Raw genomic sequence first — 25,745 nt, forward strand, 5'->3', positions numbered from 1 at the left:
TGATGGACTGGGCTTCAATACTGGCAATGATGGGCGCAATTCAATTGATGTAGTCAAAGTGTTGCAAAATCTGGTACTCAGAAATAAAGAATGGACACTACAACATTGACAATTGTGGAACACTGAAGATGCTGATCAGGAGAAAGCAAATTTAAAGAGAAATAATTATCATCTGTCAGATACAAGTGAAGACATTTGGGAGAGTGTGGGATATAAAAGACGCAGGTTGGAGGATGAAACAGGCAGAAACAAGCATGGATATGATCTTCCCTGCCAATTACCCACATCCCAAAAAAGAATTACTGACAATTTAAGAGACGTAAGACAAGAGCGCCTTGGATCCAAAGACAGACTGCCAAGTTTAAATAATGAAGCCTGTAATTCTGATGACTTCTCATCATCAGATTGGAGAGACCCTTTCCTAAAATTAGGAGAGACAAAGCAGTCAAGGCAAAGGGCCATCGTGTGATAAGAGATCAATCATGTAGCAAGGATGTTCGTGCTTTGCCCACTGAAAAGGGCTACATGAGCGACTTGCAATCGGTGCTAATTTCTTCTATGGCAATATCATTAACCCCTTTTACCAAATTATATGAACAGATCAATGAGACCATGAAAGACCAGTCTACGCTAATTGCCTTAATGAATTCAAAATTATTGCATTCAGAGGATCGTCTTGGTCTGCACAACAACAAATATGAAGAATCAATTAAAAGGGTTGAGACAACGATGTCCACGTTGTTGGGTCAAAGGGGTAACGATAACTTGGACAAAAAATGATTGGCAGAAGTGGCAAAAGAAGCCTCATCGCTATTTAAAAACGTAAAGCCGGACACAGGATATGGGTCACATTATTGCCATGTTTTAGACAATCATGTGCCAATAAATAACTCAATGACAAATCGGTGTGCGAGAAACGACCCCACTGTAGTAAACACAGGTTTTGAGGCTACAGACAACCTAAGCAATTTGACCTCTTCAGGTGTAGTATCAATTAGCCAGTCAACGAATAAGCAACAAATAAGAAGTTTGTCACAAATTGGGCAAAATACTGGCCAGGCTCCTGTGTGGACAGCCTCTCAGGAAGAAACTTTGGCTCCCCCTAAGAATATTGAAATAACGTCTGAAGCGTCTGTAGAGCTTAACGTGACTGAGGTTTCCTTCAACACGGCGTTCGAACAGGCCCAAAGCCAGGACAACCTGGCTTTTCTAGATGTTCAGACAGCACGGTCATCTTGCAATCATGAAGAGGATTTAAACAAAGGAGACGAGGAGCAGCGGATCACAGTCCCTGCTGTCATTGCAGTTGGCTTGTTCCCTATTTTTAAAAGAAGTGTTCAACCCGCAGAGAAAACTATGAATGCTAAACAACCACCGATAAACAAATCAAAGAAACAGAAAAACTTGCCTGGACCTAAAAACTCTAAATTTACTGGCTCAAGAAAGTTCTTGAGGAACATCAAAGTGGTTCATATAATGGAAAATCAAATGGGTTCAAATTTGGCCCCAATGTCTAAAGGGAAGGTCCCTTTGTTGCCCGCAGCAAGTGATGTGGCGCAGATTATTGACTCCTATTGAGATCCCTGATGAACTGATGAATATGTCAACTTATCAGGACATTGACGATCATAATTCAAGCGTGCATGTGGAACTCTCTGGACCTGAGGTTGTAACGTGTGCGAAACTGCCTGCAGACGTTCAACATGATGGGAATTGTAATAACACAACCGGGCAAGAAGATTTTTGGACGCTTGACGAGGTGCAGGAGTGCCTGTCGCTTGGCGAAGGGGGCAGCAACTCCACGAGGAATAAGGTCAGTGTCGGTCGATCATGTGCGATTATTTGTAATACAAACCCCAGCAGTGAAGTAAACAGTTGCAGTAGGAGCCCTGCATTTCTCACATTACAGGAGAGACGGGAGAAGTTATTTGAACAAATAAATCATGAGTCCAGTGGCCGGTTGATTGAGAATCGTCAATCAATGAAATCTATAGGTGCAGGTGAAAGGGGATTTTCTGGAATGTCGCAATCAATCCCTAAATCAGTACATTTACCGGTCCGTGACGCCGTCACTTCGGATAAAAACTACATGAAAACCTTGCAAATTGTAACAAATCAATGAGACGGAAGAGGTCCAAGGGGCAAGTCACCTGTATTCAAACTCGGGATTGAGCGAGTGGATTCCTGGGACAGAGTGATTCTGAACAGATATAATGTGATAAAACTACTGCATCATGCCCCAAGCCTACGCTTAATCGAGTCAAATGATGTAAACATTGTCGAATTCCCTGAAGAAGAAAGGACTGACAAGGTTGTGTTACATTTGACATCGAATGTTATCCTATCAGCAATTTTGGATGTCTGTGATGCATTCTTCTCTTTGGGTTTTGACGTCTATAAAGATCAAGACGTCTTACCATCTGGGCCTTCAATCGAGTGCACTGACAATTTAGCCTTCTCAACGTTGAATAAGGCAGTATGGTGCCCTTTAGTGGACAGAAATAGCGTGGGCCATACTGGTAGTGAGGGGATCCCAAACACCGTTTTGGACGTCAAGAAGGGCTTGCTCGTGGGAAATAGCGCAGATCCCAATGAAGGCAAGAATGATGTTATTCAAATAACTATCCTAGGTGCAACAACTGGTGACTGCCTGAATGTCGCCGATAATCAAATACCCCCTAAGGCAACTCAAGATGAAGGATGGCAATGGTTGGCAACCTCTCTGAATTCAAACAAACATAAATAATGCCAGAAAGAGATTTTGGATACCGCATGTGTGATGGTGTCCTGGAACACACGTGGTTTTAGTCATCTGTTCACATCAAACTGGTTGGAAGACAGACATTGCATGTCTACAAGAAACTTGGATGAGTGAAACTCCATTGGTGGCAGAATTCGAACTTGCCTGTAATCCAGCCATAAAATCTGAGAAAGGACGGCCAATGGCAGGCCAAATTTTAATGGTTTGAAGATCTACAGACTATATCATCATACAATCCTCAAATCTTTCTCCGTTCATCCAAGTGACTACAATTGGAAACTCAAATGCGTCGAGCAATCTTGGATTCCAACTAAAGATCGTGAATGTATACTGGAACCATGAGAGAGCTGGTAAACAAATGTTCATAGACCAAATATCAACCGTATTAGATAATGTGTTGGAAAAGGGAAACTCTGAGAACATAATTCTTTGTGGTGACTTGAATATTGACTTTTTCAAGAACATACAATCGGACAAAATGGCTTTGGCTCATGAATGGTTGGAAGAAATGGACTTTTATAAACAAAAAGACAGTCCGATATTTACTTAGGTGTCACTAAACACTCTTCCCACAACAAAAGTGGTATCAATTATCACAAAATTTTATTAAGATTCTAAATTTCATAAAACAATCATAAAAAGGATCATCGTACATAAAACATATACATTATGCTTAAAACCACACAAGTAGAAATACCATAAGTGAGGAAAGTTTGCAGATGTTCTTTAAGGATCTTACAATGTGTGTACAACTCACACTCTGATTCCTATGTCACACTACTAATGGCCTATTTCCTATTGGTGTAATACAAACAACCCGACTTGTACAAGTTTCTGTCCTTAAGATACAGTGATGTAGGACATTCTTCAGGGGAAATTGTCTTGTGCCGGAATTTAAAAAATTCTTCTTTCCTAGGGGAGAACTCTGTTGGTCAAAAAAATGAACACCCTATTAGTATCTAGTAACCAAGTATCAATCTCTATTTACATAAAACATATGTACCCTCATCCCTCAAAGGGTAAAGGATATGTCTTAAATTACAAACCTCTCTTCCCAATAATGAATCTTGGGCTTTTTCATTTGTATGTTGCAGATTCCCGATTTCTTCAGGTATTCTAGCGTTTCCTTATCTCTCCTTTCTCTATAGTAGTGTGCAAATCGGGCAGAAATAATAGGGGATTTAACAAAACCTCCTATATTTATTAACTTCCCAGGCTAAAAAAATAGGTGAAAAATCTTGTAGAATATCTATGAATTCATATTTGTATAATAACTAGATTTTGAATTTTTGACACCCATGGGTTATGAGGATTTAATTTGTGGTACCCAACTGGGGTTTTTTGACCCATGTCTCGCGTACAATGAAATGTAAAGCTGATATATCACAAGATAATGCCAATGGGAATAGTGATATGAGTTTTTGACACCTTTTGATTTGGGGCATTACATCTGGGGGACCCACCTAGGGGTTTTAGACCTATCTCCCGTACAATGAAATGTAAAGTCGATGTGTCACAAAATAATATCAATGGGAATAGTGATATGTAGTACTGCTTAAGACACTGTTTCCATCATTTATTAGACATGGAGGTTGATTGTGTGGTATCTGTATTTGTTCTGCCATCTGGCGCTATCCAGTTTACACACAACTATGTTTTCGATTTTCGGACATTGGTTCCCCTTCAGATTGGGGAAAACCTGCATGCCACACGATGGGCACGTGGCCTTTTTTACTTCCACCAAGAAACAGGAGGCTTGAAATGAAATTTGAGTTGTCCCACAGGGCGGGTATTTTTGTGCCCTGAGTCATGCGAGTAGAGAGATGACTGTCATCTTGCCTAAGACAGGTGGTTGGGTTTATCTCCCAGTCCTGACATGGCACAGTTTGCCGTTTGTATGTTACGGCTTTTTGTGGTGTAAGCTCTCTCTGCACCTACATATCCCATAATTACATGAGCGAGCAATCCAGTCCCAGAAGGACATAGGCCAGCCACTATCTTGTTCCAAGGCAGTCTTGGGGTGTCTGCATGCGGCGCCTACGAGTCCCAGAACTACATGGGGTGCCTCTAATGGCCGTGTGACACGTTTTTGGACGTGCCCGTGGCGCAATGACGTCATCGCGTGCCGTTTGGTGCGCGATGACGTCATGATGTCACGTTTTCAAGCCGTTTTTTACCCGCGAACCTCGCAGGGCTCCAGATCCTAGCAGGGACACAGGATTGGTGCCACTACGGTTTTGGTTGTCAAGAGAAAGGATTCACAAGTAAGTGAGGGCAGGATTTGTTGAGAAACTCCATAGTGGAGGTGGCATTTTCTTGAACAATTGGGATTATAAGAATTTGAATGGGGGATCTATTTCTTACAGGTACTTGACCCTATAAGGGTAGTGGAGTCTGGTACTCACCAGTACATAGGAAGAATCCTTATAGAACACTTGGGATCAAGATGTTCAGCCATACTGTAGCATAACCCTGCATTCATATAGGTAAGAATTTTCACCTATTTTTTAGCCTGGGAAGTTAATAAATATAGGAGGTTTTGTTAAATCCCCTATTATTTCTGCCCGATTTGCACACTACTATAGAGAAAGGAGAGATAAGGAAACGCTAGAATACCTGAAGAAATCGGGAATCTGCAACATACAACTGAAAAAGCCCAAGATTCATTATTGGGAAGAGAGGTATGTAATTTAAGACATATCCTTTACCCTTTGAGGGATGAGGGTACATATGTTTTATGTAAATAGAGATTGATACTTGGTTACTAGATACAAATAGGGTGTTCATTTTTTTGACCAACAGAGTTCTCCCCTAGGAAAGAAGAATTTTTAAAATTCCGGCACAAGACAATTTCCCCTGAAGAATGTCCTACATCACTGTATCTTAAGGACAGAAACTTGTACAAGTCGGGTTGTTTGTATTACACCAATAGGAAATAGGCCATTAGTAGTGTGACATAGGAATCAGAGTGTGAGTTGTACACACATTGTAAGATCCTTAAAGAACATCTGCAAACTTTACTCACTTATGGTATTTCTACTTGTGTGGTTTTAAGCATAATGTATATGTTTTATGGACGATGATCATTTTTATGATTGTTTTATGAAATTTAGAATCTTAATAAAATTTTGTGATAATTGATACCACTTTTGTTGTGGGAAGAGTGTTTAGTGACACCTAAGTAAATATCGGACTGTCTTTTTGTTTATAAAAGTGTATGCTCACAGAACAAGATGTCTGTTTTATCCCTACCTGTGACTCAGTACCATTTTGAGAATAAAGAAATGGACGCTAGGAAGATCTATATGTTGAATGGATGTACTTATGGAGATACACCAGCGGCACCAACATGGCGGCGCTTGGACCAGTCCTCTACGATAATATGTTCGTCTCTGACTTACTACACTCGAGAGTGAAATCTATGAAAGTAAGACAAACAGAGTTCAGCGACCATGACATGCTACAATTGGATCTATTGGTAGCAAAGCCCAAGCCTAAAGATCTTTGGCCTCCATATGATGCTGGTCCAAGCTTAGGCTTGACTCAGCGGAAATTTCGGAGATTTCTTCACAGTTAAGTATGAGATCCAAGTCCATAGAATACAAAGACCTGCTATTCCAATTTAAGATGAAGGACATAGGCCTAAAACATCTGAACTTTAAGCATGCACTTTGCTTCAGTATAGAAATATTGAAACGAAAACATGCATTGAGAACAGAACTGCACCAGAATCGTAATCTCAAACAGCATACAAGAAAGCTGAGAAATCACGCAGCCTAACAAAAGTATAAGAACTTGATGAAGTCCCATAAACATCAAATGCTCCAGAATGATGGCGAGAAAATGTTGAAGAGCCTTAGTAATAAAAAGACGAGACTTTTGGAGCCTCATTAACAACTCACAAGCACCCCAACGCACTTTACAAACTTGCCTAGTGTCTGAGGAAGCATGGATCTCACATTTTACTGAATTATATAAACCAGCTGAGGAACCATCTTAGCCCGTGACACAAAAGATCAATGGTTGGGCACTCTCTTTTTGTAAAAGAAGATATTGAGATGATCATTCGGAAAGCAAATAATTCCAGAGCGCTAGGACCGGATGGTTTAACCAACGTCACCATCAAACAGCATCCGGAAATTTAGGCAGAGGTTTGTCTGGTATTATTTGACAGAATATAATTATAACATCAAACTCAGAGATCGTGGAAAACTGCAGTGATGGTGCTTATTTTTAAAAAAGGTGATCGCGCGTGTCCTAAAAACTATCGACCTGTAGCGCTATTAGATGTAATGGGTAAAATCTACGCTATTCTCTTACAACACAAATTAGTCAACTGGGCTTCTAAATGCAATAGTGGACAAGAGACAATCGGGTTTTGTGAAAAACGTTGGCTGTTCACTGAATCTGATGATCCTAAACATAATCAAAATGGAGGCCCTAAGAACGCATACTCAAGTTTATTTGGCATTCATAGACTTGTCTTATGCGTTTGATACCATCAACCGCGAGATGCTGTGGAAAAAGCTAGAGGTGTGGGGCTGTCCAGAAGGCTTAATGGCTGCCATTTGCGAACTCAATACTGGAACTTCGATTCGGCTACACAAGTCCGGGTCTCTGTCTGCAGAGATTAAAACTTTCAAAGGTGTGGAGCAGGGCTGTCCTTTAGCAGCGGCAATTTTAGCCTTTTTCTATCAGATATTGGAGCCAATATTGATGCAGTGAAATCATTTCCACCTAAAATACATAATTCACATCTCAGTTGGTTGTTATATGCAGATGATCTGGTTTTGATGGATGTTACTCCAATCGGATCACAACGCAAACTCGATGCCGTACAGGAATACGTGAACTCCAATCATTTGAAGATCAATATAAAGAAATGTGAGATTCTTTTGTTTAAAAATGTGAAATCCACAAAAAGAGCAATTGGTAAAAAGCAGTCCACTTGGTGTTTGGCACAGGAACCCTTGAACAAATAGAACTGTGTAAAATACCTGGGAATGGTAATAAGTGCAAGTATCTATAATGGTCCCTGGATTTTAGAAATAAAAAGGAAATGTAAACAACTTGCATGCCAGGCGCAGGTGCTAAATAGAAAGTTCGGCACATTTTCTTTGAAACCAGCTTTGATCTTCTACCAACAGAAGGTAATACCGGTACTAACATATGGCGCAGAGAATGCATTTGGATGCTCCCATGATTTGTGGCCAACCCTGGAAAACATCTATTGGTCGAAAGTCTTGGGATTGCCAAAAGGGATCTCCACTGCATGTATGAGATATGAATTATCTTTGATATCAGTGCATGCAAGAATCATATGGAAGTTATTGTCCTTATTCCGAAAAACCAGAGAGAAAAAAATCCTCAATTTGAACTTTTCCACAGTGTAACATCAAATGGTCATGATATCATCGCACTGTGGGTAAAACGCTGTGAAAACTTTATAAGTGAATATGACATCACTCTTGATCAACTGCATGACAATCCAATGGAGGCAAAGCTTAAAATCTGGCGAGCTGATTGGGACTTGACATCTACACAGAGAGCCTCCTCTAAAGTGATGGTTGACGTTCCTGCGGAAGCGAGAGGCTTCAACAGCATTCAAAGATACGTTGTCCGTTTACCCGACTCGACTGTAAGAAGGCTCTTTGTTGTTTCGGATGAATGCATTCAAGACTAAGGAACGTCTCTGCTTATGGGCTGAAAGCGCACACAAAGGCTGCCTGTGCAGACTATGTAAAAAGGAAAATGAGGCTCTTAAACACTTGGTGCTGTTCTGTAGTTCGTTGAGAGAGGTGAGGATACTACATTTGGGACCTGGGTTGATAAACCACCCTTCTTTATGTGCCGATGACTGGTGGCAGAGAATGTACCGTGGAATGGACATGAAATTAATAATTCCATTAACCTTTCTGCTATCTGAAATAGAAAAACGGATTGTAATGGAACCAGTTTAAGCAAATTAGGAATGTAACAGGGGGAGTCCATGATTTGAAGGTTGAATCTGCAGAGGCAGGAGGACTTGCGCAGTACAGTGATGTATGTTGTGTTGTATTGTTTCGTGTTTTGTCATTTTAAAGGTTTTTTTATGTGAAAAAAACTAATAAATGTTCTTTTTTTTTTTATTTTTTTAAATGAAGGTATGCAGTGATGTTACCGAATCTTCTTGACAGAAATCGATAATACTGGAACACTTTTACAGAATTTCTTTTTAGTATTTTTTAAAAATAGATGGGTAGGGGGGTAAAACGGGTAGAGAGGAGGATGGGGAGGGGATAGAAACCAGGAGAAATTGGGGATTTGGGGTGGGGGCGACCCCCACCCCCCCCCCAAAAACGCACAAAAAAATACCAAAACATTTTTTCGGTAACATTTGTTCAGTATTACCGTTTTCTGTAAAAGATTCGGCAACATCACATGTAACCACAGCATGTTCTTGGGATTCCCAGGGCAGTTTCTTTGAAACTATGGGCAGTGCAACCTATCAGGTTAGGGAAGGGCTGGATGCCCTGGGGAGATCCCCTGTATTCTGCCTCCAGGGCAGCATAGCCGTGCAGGCGGCAGTCCCCAACCCCCTGGGGTCTCCAGGGCCCCATTCCCTAAGCTCCTGATGTGACCTCATCACAATACCAGTGACCTTTCAGAAAATGCATTTCTGTATTAAACCTCTACCAAAGACCTATTTCAATTTGTGAATGGTCCTGCTGAGTTAATAAGCATGTATAAGTCTGTATAACCATCTAATCATTTGGGGTGAATTAAAGTTCTTGCGAGTTCTGTGATTTAAACTTCTCTGTCAGTGTTTTTTTTAATAACTACCTGAATCATAAGAAACCCTCTTGCCTGGGAGTCCCTGTCTGATACCATTTCTCCTAATTACTTTATCTGCACTGTATCTTTAGAAGAAAGGATCTGAAGGACAGATCGATTGACAGCAAATGTTCCCTCTCACACAACATTGTGCTTCCTCTCCTTACAGTGACAGTCTGTGTGGGAAGCTCCAGTGTACCGGTCAATTTGCAGCAGTACCAGGTGCTACTGTGACTACTTTCATGTACAATAACATTTATCAATGTCTGAACATCAACTTTGAACTGGGGCCAGATGTACCAGATCCAGGCATGGTCCATCAGGGCACTGGCTGTGGCAATGGAAAGGTAAGTCAACCTTATGTTTCCTGTACACACATTTCCATGCACTGTGTGCATTTGCTGGCCGCGTTTCTAGTAGCTTCATCCCTGCCATCCAATGGATGACCTTACTGAGCTATGGCCTCTCTCATGGAGAAGAAATTCTGATTTTATGTATATAGTTTGTCCCCCAAATTATGTCCACTTTTAATTAGTTTTGGCAATCATGGACGGGTCGATCATTCCAAGTATTTTGGCAGGTGTAGTACTTCCTCCTTACCGTGAGTGTGGAAGGTGGGTCTTTCAGTAATTGCGTGAATTGCACGGGAGATGAGCTCTGCATAGCAGGCTGAATTCAGAGTTGATGGGCTATAACCTGCTCACATGGACAGATGGAGGTTCAGAAGCTGAGTCTGACCTGAAGGCCTTAAAGCTGAGCACTTGCAGGTGGTTAAGTAGAGATCGAGTCTGTAAAGGTATAAGGATGTTAAGTAGAGGTCCAGGGCGAGTAGAAGTCCAGAAGCTCTGGTGTGGAGATGGACAGATGGAAAGTGAGTGTGAAGAGAGGGGATATGAAAGCGCTCAAGTAAATAGGGGATGACCGCACAGAGGTTGAGTGTGAGTTGAATGCTGAACATTCAAGGAGTTGGAGGTGATCGGGTGGATGCTCTCTGCGAGAAGCTATAGGAAATGGTGTGGCAGAGAAGGGAGGTCTGTTGGAGGCATCCAGTGGAGTTTCTGAGTTCATAGAGTCGGAGGTCATCAGTCGGGGATTTGGCAAATGCGAGGATAAGGGATGGTGGGGGTCGGTGGGAGTAGATGCAGGTGATTGTGTGACGGAGATTTGAATGTATGGGTAGGAGACAGCCAGTTGAAGATTTAGTATGGGAAAGTGTAGGAGGTATGAATGTTGAGCATGAGTAAGTGTATGAGAGGATCCCTCAGAAGTTGAATGTGTGAAGATAATTGTCAAATGTCTGATGCACTCAAGCTGAAGTGCAGGAGCTTCAATAGGCTAAATCTGCTGTTTGGAAGGGCACAACCGTTAACGGTGAAATAACTGCTGGATTAGAGTGGTGGTATGGCGGGGTTAGTCCCCATTTATGGAGTCCAACGGACTGCATGGGGATTCGACAGATTTACTACCGGATTACAAGTGGTGGTATGGCGGTGTTAATCCCCATTTATGGAGTCCTTTGGACTGCATGGGGATTTTGGCGGATTCCAACGATTTTTGGAGGTCAGGCGGCAGATTTACCTACATAATTTTGCTGGAGGTTTTTCCTCCACCTCCCCACCAATGTTGTAGTACAGCGGTGTGGTAATGTGACGGTTATGTTATCACTGCCTTACCCCCATTTTGTCCCACACCCCCGTACTTGTAACGAGGCACATAATATTTTGAACGTATTAAATCGGCGCTGCCGCACACAGTATATCCGACTTGAATCAACCTTTATAGCCCAACTCTAACCAAACCCGAATACATAACAAATCAAAATGTTGATTAACAAACGAGGACAGACATACTCGTTTCACTGGTTCTATCCGCTCTCCTGGATCAACATAAAGGAATTAGTGGTATCAAATAATCAGTTTGATATAAATAAGGGAAAGGATCTCTTTCCAAAAGGATTGAATTGGGGTCCGGCTCCACCAGATGTGAAATAAGGTACCGGGAGCTTGTTCACATCTGGAAACATCCTACGCGGCCTTGTGGGAACGAGATATCACTGCATCAATATAGAACTATTCTCTTTCCCTTGCGCACTTGCAGAGGAACCTGCTGCGCCTGTACCAGGGTTACTTCATCTATTGCGGTTCCCAGGTCTTCCTCCTATTTAGTCGAGCAAGTGTGGGGCGAGTTGTTTTGGTTAGAATTTAGCATTGTGATTTTCCATATCGGGGGAGTCCCCTATGTGTAAATCTTTGATTCAGTTTATCTCCTAGCCCCTTGTCTGACTTTGCAGCTATTGGCCCAAAGTTTTAGTTGGATGTACGTGAATCTAGCCGAGTTTGATAGTAAGAAAGTCTGTTTGTTTTCGTTAAACGAGAGAAACGTTTCCTCCTTAATTAGCTGCCCTGGCTGTTCCAAGCCTCCATCGACCCATTGCAAAAATGTATCCGGGCAAAGAGCCGGAAAGAAGTCTGGCCTATCCTGGATTGGCATGAGAGGTAACGGGAAGAAAGAGGTGCGATACTGCCTGTTCGCCCGATCCCAGTACTGCAGGGTCACCTTGTGGCTGGAAGAGCATTGGTTAAACCTCTCCTATCCATGGAGGGGACCCAGCAGCAAGGACCTGCTCTTTTTCCCACCTTTATTATTTAGGGGTTCACCCAGTCTAAAGTGGGATCCAGTTCTGCTGAAAAGAGATGGCCTTCTTTGTCTGAAACCCACGCGGCTCCATTTATTTTAGATGCATGCATTGTTTTCCTAGTGATTATGGGCAATCCTTTGGCCCATATACATTTACATAGGTGTACTTGAAGATTATGTACGTATTGCTAGAGATTAAAAGATCTGGCACCTTATGCTGGGGATCCATTTTTTTTTCTTTTTTATTTGTGCTTTGATTTCCAACTACAATAGAAATAAATTTTTCACAATTTCATAACAATGTATACAATTCCAAAAATGCAAAAAGGAGAAAAGCATTAAAATAATAAAAGTTCAGCACATCAATTATTACATTAAAAGAGAGAGACGGGGAGAGGGGAGGAGGAGGAGAATGGACCAGAACGCTGCAAGAAAGGAATTGCACAAGAAACAAAAACAACGAAATGTTTTTAGGCCAATGTGCACACCTATCTTAAACTCCTCATTTACCTCTTACCCTAGTCCTCAAATACCCTGTGAGCTAGGGGAGAGGGGGAAAGTCGCAACAAGGTCTCTTGGCCAGCCTCCTCTCTTAAAGTCCTATTGTTTCCTGCCAACCCCACTCTACCCAGTTTTTCCAAGATTTTGTAGAGGAGATCACATAATGCTAGGATACGGCTCTGTGCTTGTCCCCCCATCAGAGTAGCTCAGCATGCCTCTGTGCCCTGTTCCATTTCTAAGCATCTCAAACACTCTGCCTTAAGTGCCGTACAGCGGAGAACCTAATGCTTTGCTTCTTTTTGTGCAACCTCTCCACACAATCTACAACTTAGCTCTGTCGTCGAACTGCCCAACTTCCAACCCTCAAGTGTCGGTAGTTGGTTCAGTAGGAATCATAAATATAATACTGTTCTCTTGCAACACGGGGAAATAAGTGTGCATCTCTGGATTTGTTCCCTCCTGTATACAAGCTTTGCATACTCCTTGTACAGGCCTGATGTTGGTATATCTTCTTTGTTTTACCCCGGTCGTACTCAGGTTTTTCTTTACCTTCGCCTGATTTGTGGTAAACTCTTCCACGGTAGACCATATTTCCATAAGCATTTTATTCATTTCTGTTTTCGGTCTGGTAAGAGTCTGCCGAGGTTCTAGTCTGTACCGTTTCCCATTTTTCAAACAGGGTGTGGTCTGGTGGATCTAGTAGCTTAGCATAGGACATCAGTTTCCTCCACTCAGCCCTCGTGGCGAGTGAAACCAAACCGAACTTCTGATGAATAATTGAATTTGGGATTGTTTTGGCTAATCTTAATGTTTCTTTCCAAAGTTTCCCTTGGAACGCATTTAGGTTCTGTCCAAAATCGTTAAGATTAATGACCAAGCCATACAGGATTGTTGGTTCCACCTGCATCTGATAGAACCGAATGAGTGGGACCAATAAGAAACTACACAATTGTGTATAAACCCACCTCATCTTCGTAAGCAGGGGACCATACCCAAGGCTTAGATAATTTACCCCTCCTGCTTTTAGATGTTGAGTTCAGAACCTAGTAACCCAAGTAGGTTAGAGCAGTAACCCTTTTTAGTGGCTCATCACCCACCTTCCAATTAATCATTCTTGATCTTGTTTTCGTCAAAAAGATGTGTACCCTAGATTTTGCTCTATTTACCTTTTAGATTGTTTTCAAGTGTGTAACTGTGGAAGAGTGCCAATTTACGCTAAGGTCCCAAAGTTGTGAGGTTGAACAACACTACGTCGTCTGCAGAGGCGATCCAATCCAGCGTTGCTGCCCCCAACTTCACTGCGTTTGTTGTCCCCCACCTCCCACATTTTTTCGATATCTGCTGTGTGCAGGTTGTAAAGGGTTGGGGCTACGACACACCCCTGTCTTAACCCCCACATGGGTCTCTATAAGAGGTGTCATAGCTCCTTCCCTGTTTAGTCTGACTCTCGTTGTTCCCGTATGGAGCAACATTAGCATTTTCACCAGGGTTAACGAAATCCCATACCTCACCAACTTGTCCCACAATCGACCACGACCAACGATATCAAAAGCGACAGTCATATCAATTGAGGCCATATACACGGTCCCAACTGATTTGTTCTTCACTGCTGCCCTCATGTGTGCTAAGGTGAATGCATTCAGCATTACAGTCCCCGTGCCTGTTCGAAAACCTATCTGTGACTCTGACAGTATTCCTTGTGATGTTTATTTCTTTTTTAAGATCTCTTAATATCAGGGTCCCAAATATTTTTCTGCTGGATTCTAAGAGGGCTATCAGTCTAAAATTAGCTGAGTTTAATGTATCCCCTTTTTTATAGATTGGAACAATGTGGTATTGCTGCCACGTACCTGGCACTCTCAAAGTATCATGTATATGTTGAAAGAGTTCCCATAGATGCGTTGCCCATACCTCCACATTTCCCTTGATGACTACAGGAGGGATACTGTCAGGGCCCACAACACATCTTCTCGGCCCCATGGACACTTTTGTTCCTCCTGGGACCCCTCTTTCAGATTAAATAAGGGTTTGTTCTCAGGGATCATGTATTTCTTCCTGAAGAATTGGACCCAGTCCTTTGCTGGGATTTGGCACTCTTCTTTATGAGTCATGTTTCCTTTTGTTACTCCTGCCATCATTGACCAAAAATGTCCTGCCTCGTTTTTTACCAGTGAAATCACCAGATCTTGATTTCTTTGGATTACTGTTTCCCTTTTAGTCCCCTTAAGAACCTCTCTGTAGTAAGTCCTGATCCACGGCGAGGGTTTCATAAGCGGTTTCCTTTAGTTTATGGAAGCCACAAATGTTCCAAGTGGTAATCTTGAGAGCACTCCTGTTAAAGTTGCTGCTGGGCCTTTTTACCTACTGGAGCATCTCCAGGGCTCCCTCCAACCAAGCCCAATCATCCCCATTCACCCTCAGGCCTGCCAAGGTAGTTTCACTTCCAGTTCTGCTGTGCAGGGTGCTTAATATTGGCAACGGGTTTGGGTATCCTTTTATTTCTTCTTGTGTGTTCATTTCTAGTAGGTGAAAACCTAGGGTTTTAAGAGCTTCTCTATTGCTCCATACCGGTTGTGCCACCAGATTGGAAGCAACGTAGCATACGGATCGTTTTGCACCTGTCTTTGGAAATGCCACTCGCAGGATGTCCTCTGATCTTAGTGCCCTTAACTGAGGGACCGCTTGGAACCCTTTTATTATCGTCCCCCTGTTCAGGTGCAGTTTATCCGATCTCCATCCCATTTCAGTTCCCTGGAATATGTCTTTCGGTTTCTACCAGTTTGCCCAGCCTTTGGTTGCCTGGTCGTTCTACCAGTGTTGCTTGCAGGGATCCCTTTTTAGTAACTTTTATTGTCATGATGCCTACCCCCGGAGCACCAGGCCAGGCCCAGCACCCCCGGGAGCAGGCATCATGCCCCCGGGTAAAAGCCCAGCGGCCCCTTATAGGGGCTCTTTGGACTCTGTCCTGGCTCCGTTGGCGTCAGGCTCATGTTGGACATCACGCGCCAGGCTCATAAAGGAAGGTGTTTTGTGCACTTACCTGATGCAGACCATGCTGCAAGATTCAGGCCTCCCTGAGACCTGAAGGGGACTATTTTTTAATTGGGACTATTTTGCCACTCGGGCGTGGCCAGGGAAGGATACTTACCTGGAACTACTTTGGGGGCTATTTAAGCCACACCCAGACAGTAGCTCACGCTTCGCGTTGTTCTGCATCCAAGCAGCTGAACGCCCACCGTGTCTGCTCCTGCATCTGGTCTCCAGCCACGCCCGCCTCAATCCTGGAACACCTGTAAGGAAAGAAGAGAAGAGAAAGGTGAAAACCAAGAATTTTATCAAACTTCTTACCTGCATCCCGAACCTTCACGTCAGCGTTCCTGAGAAAAGACTTTCATTTAAAAGCACCGCGTTGCTCCCTGCAGCGCCGCGCTTCACTCACCTGTCCTCGGGAGTTCTTCTGGCTCCACCGCGACTGTCTGTACCGGTCGCCACATCTCTGCGCCTAGGGGAGAGAAGAAGAGACAAAAGGTGAGCAGAAGGAACATATGAAGAAAGCCTAATTTTCCGCCATAACACTTACCGGTCTTCTGTTGGTGGACCATTCCTCATTTCGGGTCGGCGCCGCTTCGTTGGCAGGTACTGCACCCCGGCCCCTATGGGGAAAGGACAAAAGACATTACTGGAGGAATATAAAGACATTAAGAGGGATCGCCCCCATCGCTAACTCACCTGAGTTTACCATCGGCAATTCAATCCCTCAACGCATCGCCTTCATTCTGCACCTGAAATAAAGGACAGATCACAGGTTAGGAAGGCAACAGAAAAGGAGGCTCAACACTTGAACTTTTGTAATCTTCATACTTACGGCGTTCCGCTCGGAAAAGTCAAGTGGATTTTGCCAGCGCCATTCTGAAAACCAGTGAAGTAACTGGCCAAACACGCGCCCCTGCACCAGAAGCAGGATGGAGAGTTCATCCTTTCAAACCATAAGGTGAGCTTCAACCGGGGATTTCGGAGGAAGTTAGAGAAGAACGAAGGGGGGAAGGGGTGAGCAAACACACTTTTCTGCAGACTGTTAATCCCCTTTCTCATCTGCAGAAGGATATTGCTACGGGCCAGACAAGCAAGATTTGAGGGTCCTGTTCAGTCGGTGTTCCGAGTTCTGCGCATCACGCTCGAAGAGGCCACAGCAACCCAGGCTAGACCAGCGCCTCCGTGGGAGTCAGGTGAGCGTTACACTTATTTCTCCTCTTCCAGTTGAGGTACCTCTGTTGGTGTTTCTGGCACGGGAGCTTTGTCTTCCCTGTCGTTTACCTCTAGCAGTGTTTCGTTTCCTTCCTGTTCATTGTTTGGAGAAGCTTGTTTCTTATTTCTTCTTTTGTCCAGGAAGTTTGTTATTTTTGACTGTTTCCTTGATGGTCCCCTGGATGCTTTTTTCGTTTTCTTTTTTCGGAGGTATCCTTCGTCTTCCCCCAATTGTGATTCCTTCTACAAACTGCTTTGTCTTGGATCTTTTGTTTATGTTCGGGGCTGATTGGTTCTTTGTCTTTTTTTTCTTTTTTTTCTTTTTCACCTTCCTCTTTTGTTGATTTTGTTTTCAACCAACCTTCTTGATTTTTAGATGACTCCACATTTTCCTTTTGTATTTCCAGGGAGTGGTTTGGTTCTATGACCCCCACGCCTCCATTCTCCTTCCTGCACCTCCTCTCTATCCAGTTGTGTGCAGAGTGGTGCTGGCGAGTCTGGCTTTTCCTGTTCCTCGATAGAGAACCTCTCTTCTATATCTGGCTGCACCCATTCCGTGGATGTTTCTATCCTCATGCTTGGTTCGGTGCCCTTGGCGTTCTGATTTCCAGTGCCCTGGTTTTTTTCTGCTTCCATGTCTCTGTGACAGGATTCCACCAATATCACCTTCTAATTTTTGTTTGCCATCAAGATGTTCAGTCCTTGCTCCACCACTTTTAATTTGGCTGTGTTTCCCTGCACCAGATCTTTTATGTTATCGTATAATCGTAACATTGATTCAAGGACCAGATGTAGTGCAGAAATGGAGGCCAGTCCTAGGGTATCCATCTGTTGCATGATGTTTGACTCTCATCTCATCGTATTGTTTTTGGCGTAAAGCAGTTTTCATTTATTACTTGGGTCGGCTTTTGAGTCTGCTTTTCTTGATCCTGCATTTGGTCTTGAATAGTGCTACTTATTGGGCTGTTTGGGTGAACTTGTCCTTCACAGGAGACATGTTCCCCTCCTTTCAGCGATGTTCGATAAGACCTCTGTGTAATTCCTTCAATGCCGTTGCATAATTGCACAAAGGAATGGTCCAATATTTCTTCTTCATTTATGCTCTCTTCTAATGCATGCATCTTCCTTTTCAAATAATTGGTAGGAGGTACTTGGCCCCTTTCCTGGATCATATTTTCCCTTTGTTAAAGTAATGTATCTGTGCCATGTGTAATGTCATTGCCTTTTTTCAGGTGTTCCAAAAGTGACATGTGCTCTTTGACTTTTAGTTTGAATTCCGAGGGAGCAGTTTTTCTCTGCATTGCTGACCTTAACCCCCACCTACTATTTCTGAGTAGAGTGTGGGCCTCTTACCCCCTCTTCCATCATGTCCAGATGCCTGGAATTCTGTGGCGGCTCACTTATTTCTTGTGTCTCCTGCTGATTTGTTTCCCCTCCTCCTCTACCCTTGAGGGCCTTCGGGATCTCCTTTGCTAGAGTGTGCACACTTTCAGACATCTGTCCTCCCCACTCCTGATATGCTCTCAGCACTTCCCTTCCTTTCTCTGTGATGGCAAGCCTGCCACTACGTAATTTTAGTGCCATCTTGTTGCCCTTTGTTTACAGGGTTTCGTGTACTCCTCCCACTATCAGTGGGCTTTAAATCGTGTACTTCCGTACCGTTCCCGCTTTCCGTTTTGGGCTAGTGACTGCTAGTGACTGCTTGGTGATTACGTTTTGGATTACTGATGAATCCTCCCTCTAAAGATTCCTCAAGCGAGTGGGTCAAAGGCGAGAGCCCGCAGTCCCCGCTCACAGTCCTAGTAAACTCCCCCTTTGTCTCCCCCTGGCACCTACAGCACCGAGGCACAGCGAGGTACGCACCAGAGCCTCTGGGGCTCAGCAACCCTCACCAGACCACTGAGCACAGCTGTGCACACACTGGGGCGCAACGACCTTCCTGCACCCCACTGCTCACCTCAAAGGCTTGATTTCTGGCAACCTCAGCAGCCTTCGGGGGAAACTCAATACTTCCCAATAATGCGCGTCGAGGGAGTTCCTTCCTTCCTTCCTCCTCGCTTCCTCCTGACTCGTGCTAGAGGAGAGGACCCAAAAGAAGATCCAGTTTGAGACTTGTAAGTGAAACCATTAACATTTGTTTCATCAACACAAGTTGCTAATATCCCTAAGCAAATAGATCTACTAGGTCCTTTGTGGCATTGATCACTTTTATAAAGATCACTGCACTTTCTATTTCCACAGAATATTCTGGCTTTCCTGGTAGGTGATAGCTTTCAGCCTCCTCATGGCGCCTGTCATCAAAGAGAACACTTGAGCTTGCTTTGCCATGTTGCTGATGTGTTTTAGAGGACTTGCATTCTTGGTCTTTGAGGCTTCGCACTCTTAAGATGATGTTCCTGGTCTCCATTACTTACCCTGGGTGGGTGAGTGAGCTTCAGACTCTGTGTTAAACCTCAATATCTTGCCTTCTCTAAAAGGAAAGTGACTCGGAGGGTGAGACCAAACTTCCTTCCCAAAGTTGTGTCAAATTTCCATCTCTGTCAGAAGATTAATATATGTGTATTCTTCCCACCACTTCATCCTTCTAAAGTGGTGGAACAGTTTTCCCCATCTGGACCCCAATAGGGCTCTCAGCTTCACTGTCTCTTGGATGGGGGTCCTCAACTAAGATGACCAGCTCTTTGTTGGTTAAGCTGGGGCCTGTGCAGGCATGGCTGTTCCTAAGCAGACTCTGTGCAGGCGGATCGTGTTCTGCATTTAGGAGTGGTAAGATCTGGCCAGGAACGAAGTGCCGGATGGTCTTAGGCTTCATTCCACTAGAGGCCTGGGGGCTACCGCTGCCCTGTGGAGGGATGTCCATGTTTTGGACATTTGTCAGGCGACTGTTTGAGCATCATTACACACGTTCGCCAAAAATGACTGCCTTTTTTGTGCCAGGATGCCTGCATTGGTTGTGCGGTGCTCCAGGGTTTCCTGGTGTAGATGGTATTTTCTGACTCTCCTCTCTCTTCCAGTTGCTGTACTACTTTGAGAGTCTATCATTCTAAGATGAGGTGTCTGTGGGAGGAAGGAATCAACAGGAGGATCAAAATGACTTAATTTTCTGTAAAGTTCTTTTTGATAGATTAATCGTTCCTCTCACAGATTCATTAGTGGCCTCCCATCCTACCCACAGGATGGGTAGCTTGTTCACCTCCCGCTCTTTTGTGGCCGCTCATCCCTGGAGTGGTAAGGAAAAAACATTAACTGCGGTCAAGGGGCACTGCTGGGTCCCTGCATATATTGCCCCTGATCTCACATCATTGTTTTCCATCGCCAACCAGAGGCGCACTCTGCATCACAGTTAAAAATGTTTCTGATGCCAGCTGCCGCTGAAGAAGATAGATCTAAGATGAGGGATCTGTGGGAAGAAGGCCTAGTCCATCAGAAAGTACATTACCGAAAGGTAAGTCATTTGTTCTTCGTGGATGCATGGAAACCACCCTTGTCCATGTGACCAATTCACTTCTTTCTGCACGTCACAACAAATCCTCCTCTATACCACTTACAGGCAACTATGACCAGGACACACTAACAATCAATAAAATCTAAGTCATCATACAAAACTGGATGGCATTAAACAGCCTATGTCTTAACGATGAGAAGACAGAAGTCCTCATCGTAGAATTTCCAGCCAAAATAGCAACCCTTCAGCCAGAATATTCAATCATCAATATCGACGGTACCAATATTCCAGTGTCAAAGCAAATAAAAACACTGGGCGTGTACATCGATGCCAGCCTGACCATGACTAAACAGATCAATGTACTTTCCTCCTCCACGGCCTACACCTCTAAATTAATTGCGCTCAGCCGACAATTTCTGACCCCAGCAAATTGCCTCACCCTAGCCAGAGCACTGGTCCTATCGAAATTGGATTACTGTAATGTATTACTAATGGGCGCCTCTAACACCAACCTAGCCAAAATGCAACTTTAGCAAAATAAAGTCCTGAGGGCAGCTCTAGGCATAAAAAAAATCAGACCATATATCCAAGATTGGGAAAAATGCCCAATGGCTCCACATCAAAGCCCGAATTATCTTCAAAACATTATGCATCACCCACAAATGCCTTACCAAAAAAGGACCTATCTACCTCAATAACACTCTGAATCCCAAATCCGACATGAGGCTACTTAGATCCAATGACAAGCTCCTCCTGGACCCCCCCGATTCAAAAACACAAGAGCAGGGGGCAGCAGCTTCACCACTTTAGCCCCTAAACACTGGAACACCCTACCCATCCACATCAAAAAAGCATCTTCCTTCACGATCTTTAAGAAACAGTTAAAAACCTGGTTATTCAACCAATATTAGCACCCAAAGATAGGACCCCGTCCATCTTATACTGCTGTGAATATTTAGGCTATTGTATAATGTTGTGAATATTCTGTAATTTATATCATGTAATGGAACGAATGTAATGTTTGAATTTTACTAATTGCTAAGCTGTCTTATAACCACGCCGTGACACCTGAGGGTCTGGGCGTCTAACAAATAAAAAATAAAATAAAATAAAATATTCTCATTCTCCTTCTCGATCTGCGGCGTTTCACATGGTTGATCACTCCACTTTACTCTCTGCTCTCACCTCACTTGGGTTCTCTAGCTCGATCACTCATTGGTTCTGTTCCTACCTTTGTAATCGCTCTTCCTCTGTTTCCTGGGCTGGTCACACTTCCCCCCCATCTCAACCACTTCTATACGGGGTCCCCCAGTGCTCGGTCCTGGACGCCCTATTCTTCTCTATCTACACTATTCCTCTATTTTCTATCATCGAATCATTCAATATTTCTTCTCACTTTTTATGCTGACGATTCTCTGATCTTTTTACTTCTCTATGTTCTCTGACTCTCTCCATGTCATCATGTGTCTCTGCTATCCAGGACAGGATGCAGTCCGACTTGTTTCACCTTACCCCGACAAAAACAGAGATTCTTTACTTTCCGCCCACTTCTCCTACACCCTTGTCTCCCCTTTCTGGCCTCCTCTTTTCTCCTATAGTTCATCCCTTCTCCCCTTCTACTGGCAATCTTGGCGTCACCTTCAATCCTTCACTATCCTTTTCCTCACATATCTCTGCGACTCCTTGCACCTGCCAATTTCTTTTGTTCAACATTCATAAAATTCGTCCTTACTTATCCTTTCATACGCCCAAACTTCTCATTACCTCTGCTATGTTTTCTTGTCTAGAATACTGCTCTGCGCTTCTCATCGGACTTCCCTCTTCTCATCTTACCCCTTCCCGTTCTGTATTCCACTCAGCTATATGTTTATCTTCTCCCCTGTGACTCTCGTCTTCTTTACCACTTCTTGTACTCACCCTCATGGCCTCTCCACTCCCATTATCTTCATCTTCTTTCTACCCCTAAACCTCGCTGTACCACTTCTTGTTTTTGCTCTTTTTCTCTCCTTGTCCCCAAGTTCTGGAATGACCTTCCATCCAATATCCGTGCCTCTCCCCTCAGTCCATATGTTCCGTTCTCGGCTTAAAGCACGCCATTTGACCTCTCTTGCTACCTCTTAACTCTCTCTACCTAGCCTGCCCATCATTTAAGCTATTGTTGTAACGTTTTACTTTTTCATTGATGTACATAGCTTTGGGGAAAGCACTCTGTTAGAATAAAGTACAAATACAGTAATGGAGCTCCAAGGACTACCAAGTGCCAACTTTGGAATTGCCTTGGGCCTGGTGGGCTGTCGAAGGCAATCTGATGAAGGGAGCACCATTTTGGCTACCCTGGCCAGAGGTGATGATCGTGACGGACGCATCCCTCACTGGGTGGGGACCTCATGCCAACGAGTTGGCGGTCAGCGGTCGTTGGTCTCCGTCGGAGTCCAGACTCCATATCAATCTGTTAGAGCTGAGGGCCGTCAGGCTAGCCCTGAAGGCTTTTCTGCCGTCTGTGCGGGGGAAGAATGTCCTGATTATGACGGACAATACAGTGGCCATGCACTACCTCAACAAAAAAGGTGGGGCAGGGTCACTCCCACTGTGCAGAGGCGCGATGCAGCTCTGGTTCTGGGCCATCCAGCAGGAAATTTTGATCTCGGCAGTTCATCTGGCCGGAGACGAAAACGCGGCGGCGGACGTTCTGAGCAGGAAGAGCATGGTCTCATGAGTGGGAGCAGGCTCAGGAGGTTGTTTTGGAGATCTTTGCCCTTTGGGAGACCCCGCAAGTGGATCCCTTTGCCACCAGTGTCAACCATAAGTGCGAAAGGTTCTGCTTGCGGGAATTTCCTCCAAGAGGAGCCTTAGGGGCCGCGTTTGTGTGGAGTGGTCCTTCCCACTGCTGTACACGTTTCCTCCAGTCCCTGTCATTTGCAAGTGTTGCAGAGGTTACGGAGGTTCGGTTCCCGAATGATCCTCATTGCTCCGGCATGGGCCCGGAAAGCGTGGTACCCGGACCTTCTCGACATGTCCATCTGCCCTCCACGCAGTCTTCCCTACCGAGACGATCTGCTCTCACGGGAGGGGGTGTCGGGTTCTCCATCCAGAAGTCAAGTCTCTCAGCCTTCATGCTTGGTATCTGAAAGGTTGAGGTATAAAGATTGGGACCTCCCTGAAGATGTGATGGAGGTGTTGCTTTCGGCCAGTAGGCTCGCAACAAAATCCCTGTACCGTTGCTGTTGGAGAAAGTTCTGCGACTGGTGCAGGGTACAGAATGTGGATCCTTTTCAGTGTTCAATTCCTGTGGTTCTGTCTTTTTTGCTTTCTTCAGCCCACAAGGGCCTGCAAGTAGGTACCATTAAGGGGTACCTGACGGCGCTGTCCATATTTAAGCGCTCGTCTGAGGAATTTTCTTATTTTAAGATTCCTTTGATTTCTCAGTTTCTAAAAGGGCTAACTAATGTGTTTCCACTGTCGCCTTTCCAGGGGCCGTGATGGGATTTGAACTTAGTTTTGAAGTTCCTAATGGGATCTCCGTTTGAGCCCTTACATTCTTGTCCGTTGAGACTGTTGTCCTTTAAGACTGTATTTTTAGTTGCGGTTACTTCCGCTCGCAGAGTGAGTTGCAGGCACTTTCTGCCAAGCCACCTTTCACAGTGTTCCATAAGGACAGGGTTGTCCTTAGGGTTCGTCCTTCTTTTCTTCCGAAGGTTGTGTCGGAATTTCATTTGAGCCAGAAGGTAATTCTTCCGGCGTTTTATCCTCCTGCGCATCCTAGTAAGGAAGAGGAGAGGAGAGGCTCCATAGGTTGGATCCTAGGAGAGCTTTGAGTTTCTATCTCTCACGGATGTCCTGGGTCAGAGTGGACGATCAGCTCTTTGTTGGATACGCTGGAAGGCATTTAAGTCAAGCTGTTTCCAAGCAGACCTTGTCCAGATGGATCATTTTGATGATATCTGAATGTTACCGGTTGGCGGGTAAGGACCCTCCGGTAGGCTTATGGGCTCATTCTACTAGGGGTATGGCTGCCTCCACTGCTCTGCAGAGGGGTGTTCCCATTCGTAATATTTGTGAAGCAGCCGCATGGGCCTCTGTCCATACTTTTGTGAGACACTATTCCCTGGACTCCATCCATGGGCAGGATTTAGCCTTTGGTAAGGCAGTCCTCTATTCAGCAATTTGATTGGGCATTCTAAAATTCTAAATTCTTTTCCCCACCTCCAGACGTTGGTACTGCTTTGGGAGTCTTTCATAGATGTGGAATACGTCAGAGGACACAATCCCCTCAAAGAACAAGTTACTTTCTTACTTGGTAACGTTCTTTCGATGGGATGTTCCTCCGACGTATTCCACATCGAACCCTCCCAGCCTGCCCCTCTACAGAATTTCTTATGCGGTTGCAGCTTACGTTTCTGCAAGGCTTTTTGCAGTCATACTGGCAGGAGATTAGTGCCACACGTTCTGGGGAAAAAACTACAACTGATGCTACGGGTGCCGTGCGTCTTATGTAGAACATCCGGTGACGTTGACCCTCGAGGGAGGCCTCGAGGACAGCGTATCGACATCATTGACGCAGGATGCCTACAAAAAAATGTTTGAGGCAGCACAGCTCTGGTGATTACTGTCATAGATGTGGAATATGTTGGAGAAACATCCCATCAAAAGAACGTTACCAGGTAAGAAAGTAACTTGTTCTACTGGTTGCTTTCCCTGTAGCCACAGTGTCCGTAGTACTACCAGGTAGACGTTCCTTGGTATATTTAGACCCTCTTTTGTTTGGTACCTCTGCCCTACCAAGTAGACAGATTTCTGCTTTTTGGGCATGCCTAACAGCAATGGGGCTTCAGCAACATTGGCACTCTGAAATAGCTTTCTTAAAAACCTCCCATACATTTCTTGAGTACTTCATCAATTGCTGGTAAATGGGGAACTAGATGTCTGTTCATTTGATAAAGGCATAGAACTTGGACACTCTTATTATAGCTTAGAATACAGTATAGAAGGGGGCTGGGCGTCCCTTTTATAAGACTGATCTTGCTGTGCTAATCAACCAGAAAGCTGGCATGGAGATGCCCTGCGTCTGTCATCATCTTAGATCCTCGGGCAGAAAGTTCTGATAGCTTTTAGATGAAGCATAACTCCTGGGACCAAGTAACAGAGACTCCATAAACCTCTTCCTGCTGAAATTCCAGACCTGAGAAACAGCCCAGGTGTTGAGGGATTTGCTAAGATCATTCCACCCTGAACATTCCCTTTACATGAGGATCAGGATAAGTGGGTTATCATTAAAGACCAAAGTAGGGCAATCAGGTGCTTGGGAACCTGATGGATTTATTGACCCGTTTTCTTGAAGCCAAT

At 44.2% G+C, this 25,745-nt stretch overlaps 1 protein-coding gene across 1 annotated transcript in view; it reads left to right on the plus strand.

Moving 5' to 3' along the window:
• The window catches only part of LOC138473339 (disintegrin and metalloproteinase domain-containing protein 9-like), a 526,235-nt gene that overhangs the window by 390,947 nt on the left and 109,543 nt on the right, over positions 1–25,745 (plus strand). The window contains exon 16 of the mRNA XM_069612014.1: positions 9,744–9,921. Coding sequence (XP_069468115.1) covers positions 9,744–9,921 — 178 coding nt within the window. The remainder of the gene's footprint in view (positions 1–9,743; positions 9,922–25,745) is intronic.

The sequence above is a fragment of the Ambystoma mexicanum genome, chromosome 8 (genome assembly GCF_040938575.1).
Source record: "Ambystoma mexicanum isolate Mex_15411 chromosome 8, UKY_AmexF1_1, whole genome shotgun sequence".
Classification (NCBI taxonomy): Eukaryota; Metazoa; Chordata; class Amphibia; order Caudata; family Ambystomatidae; genus Ambystoma; species Ambystoma mexicanum.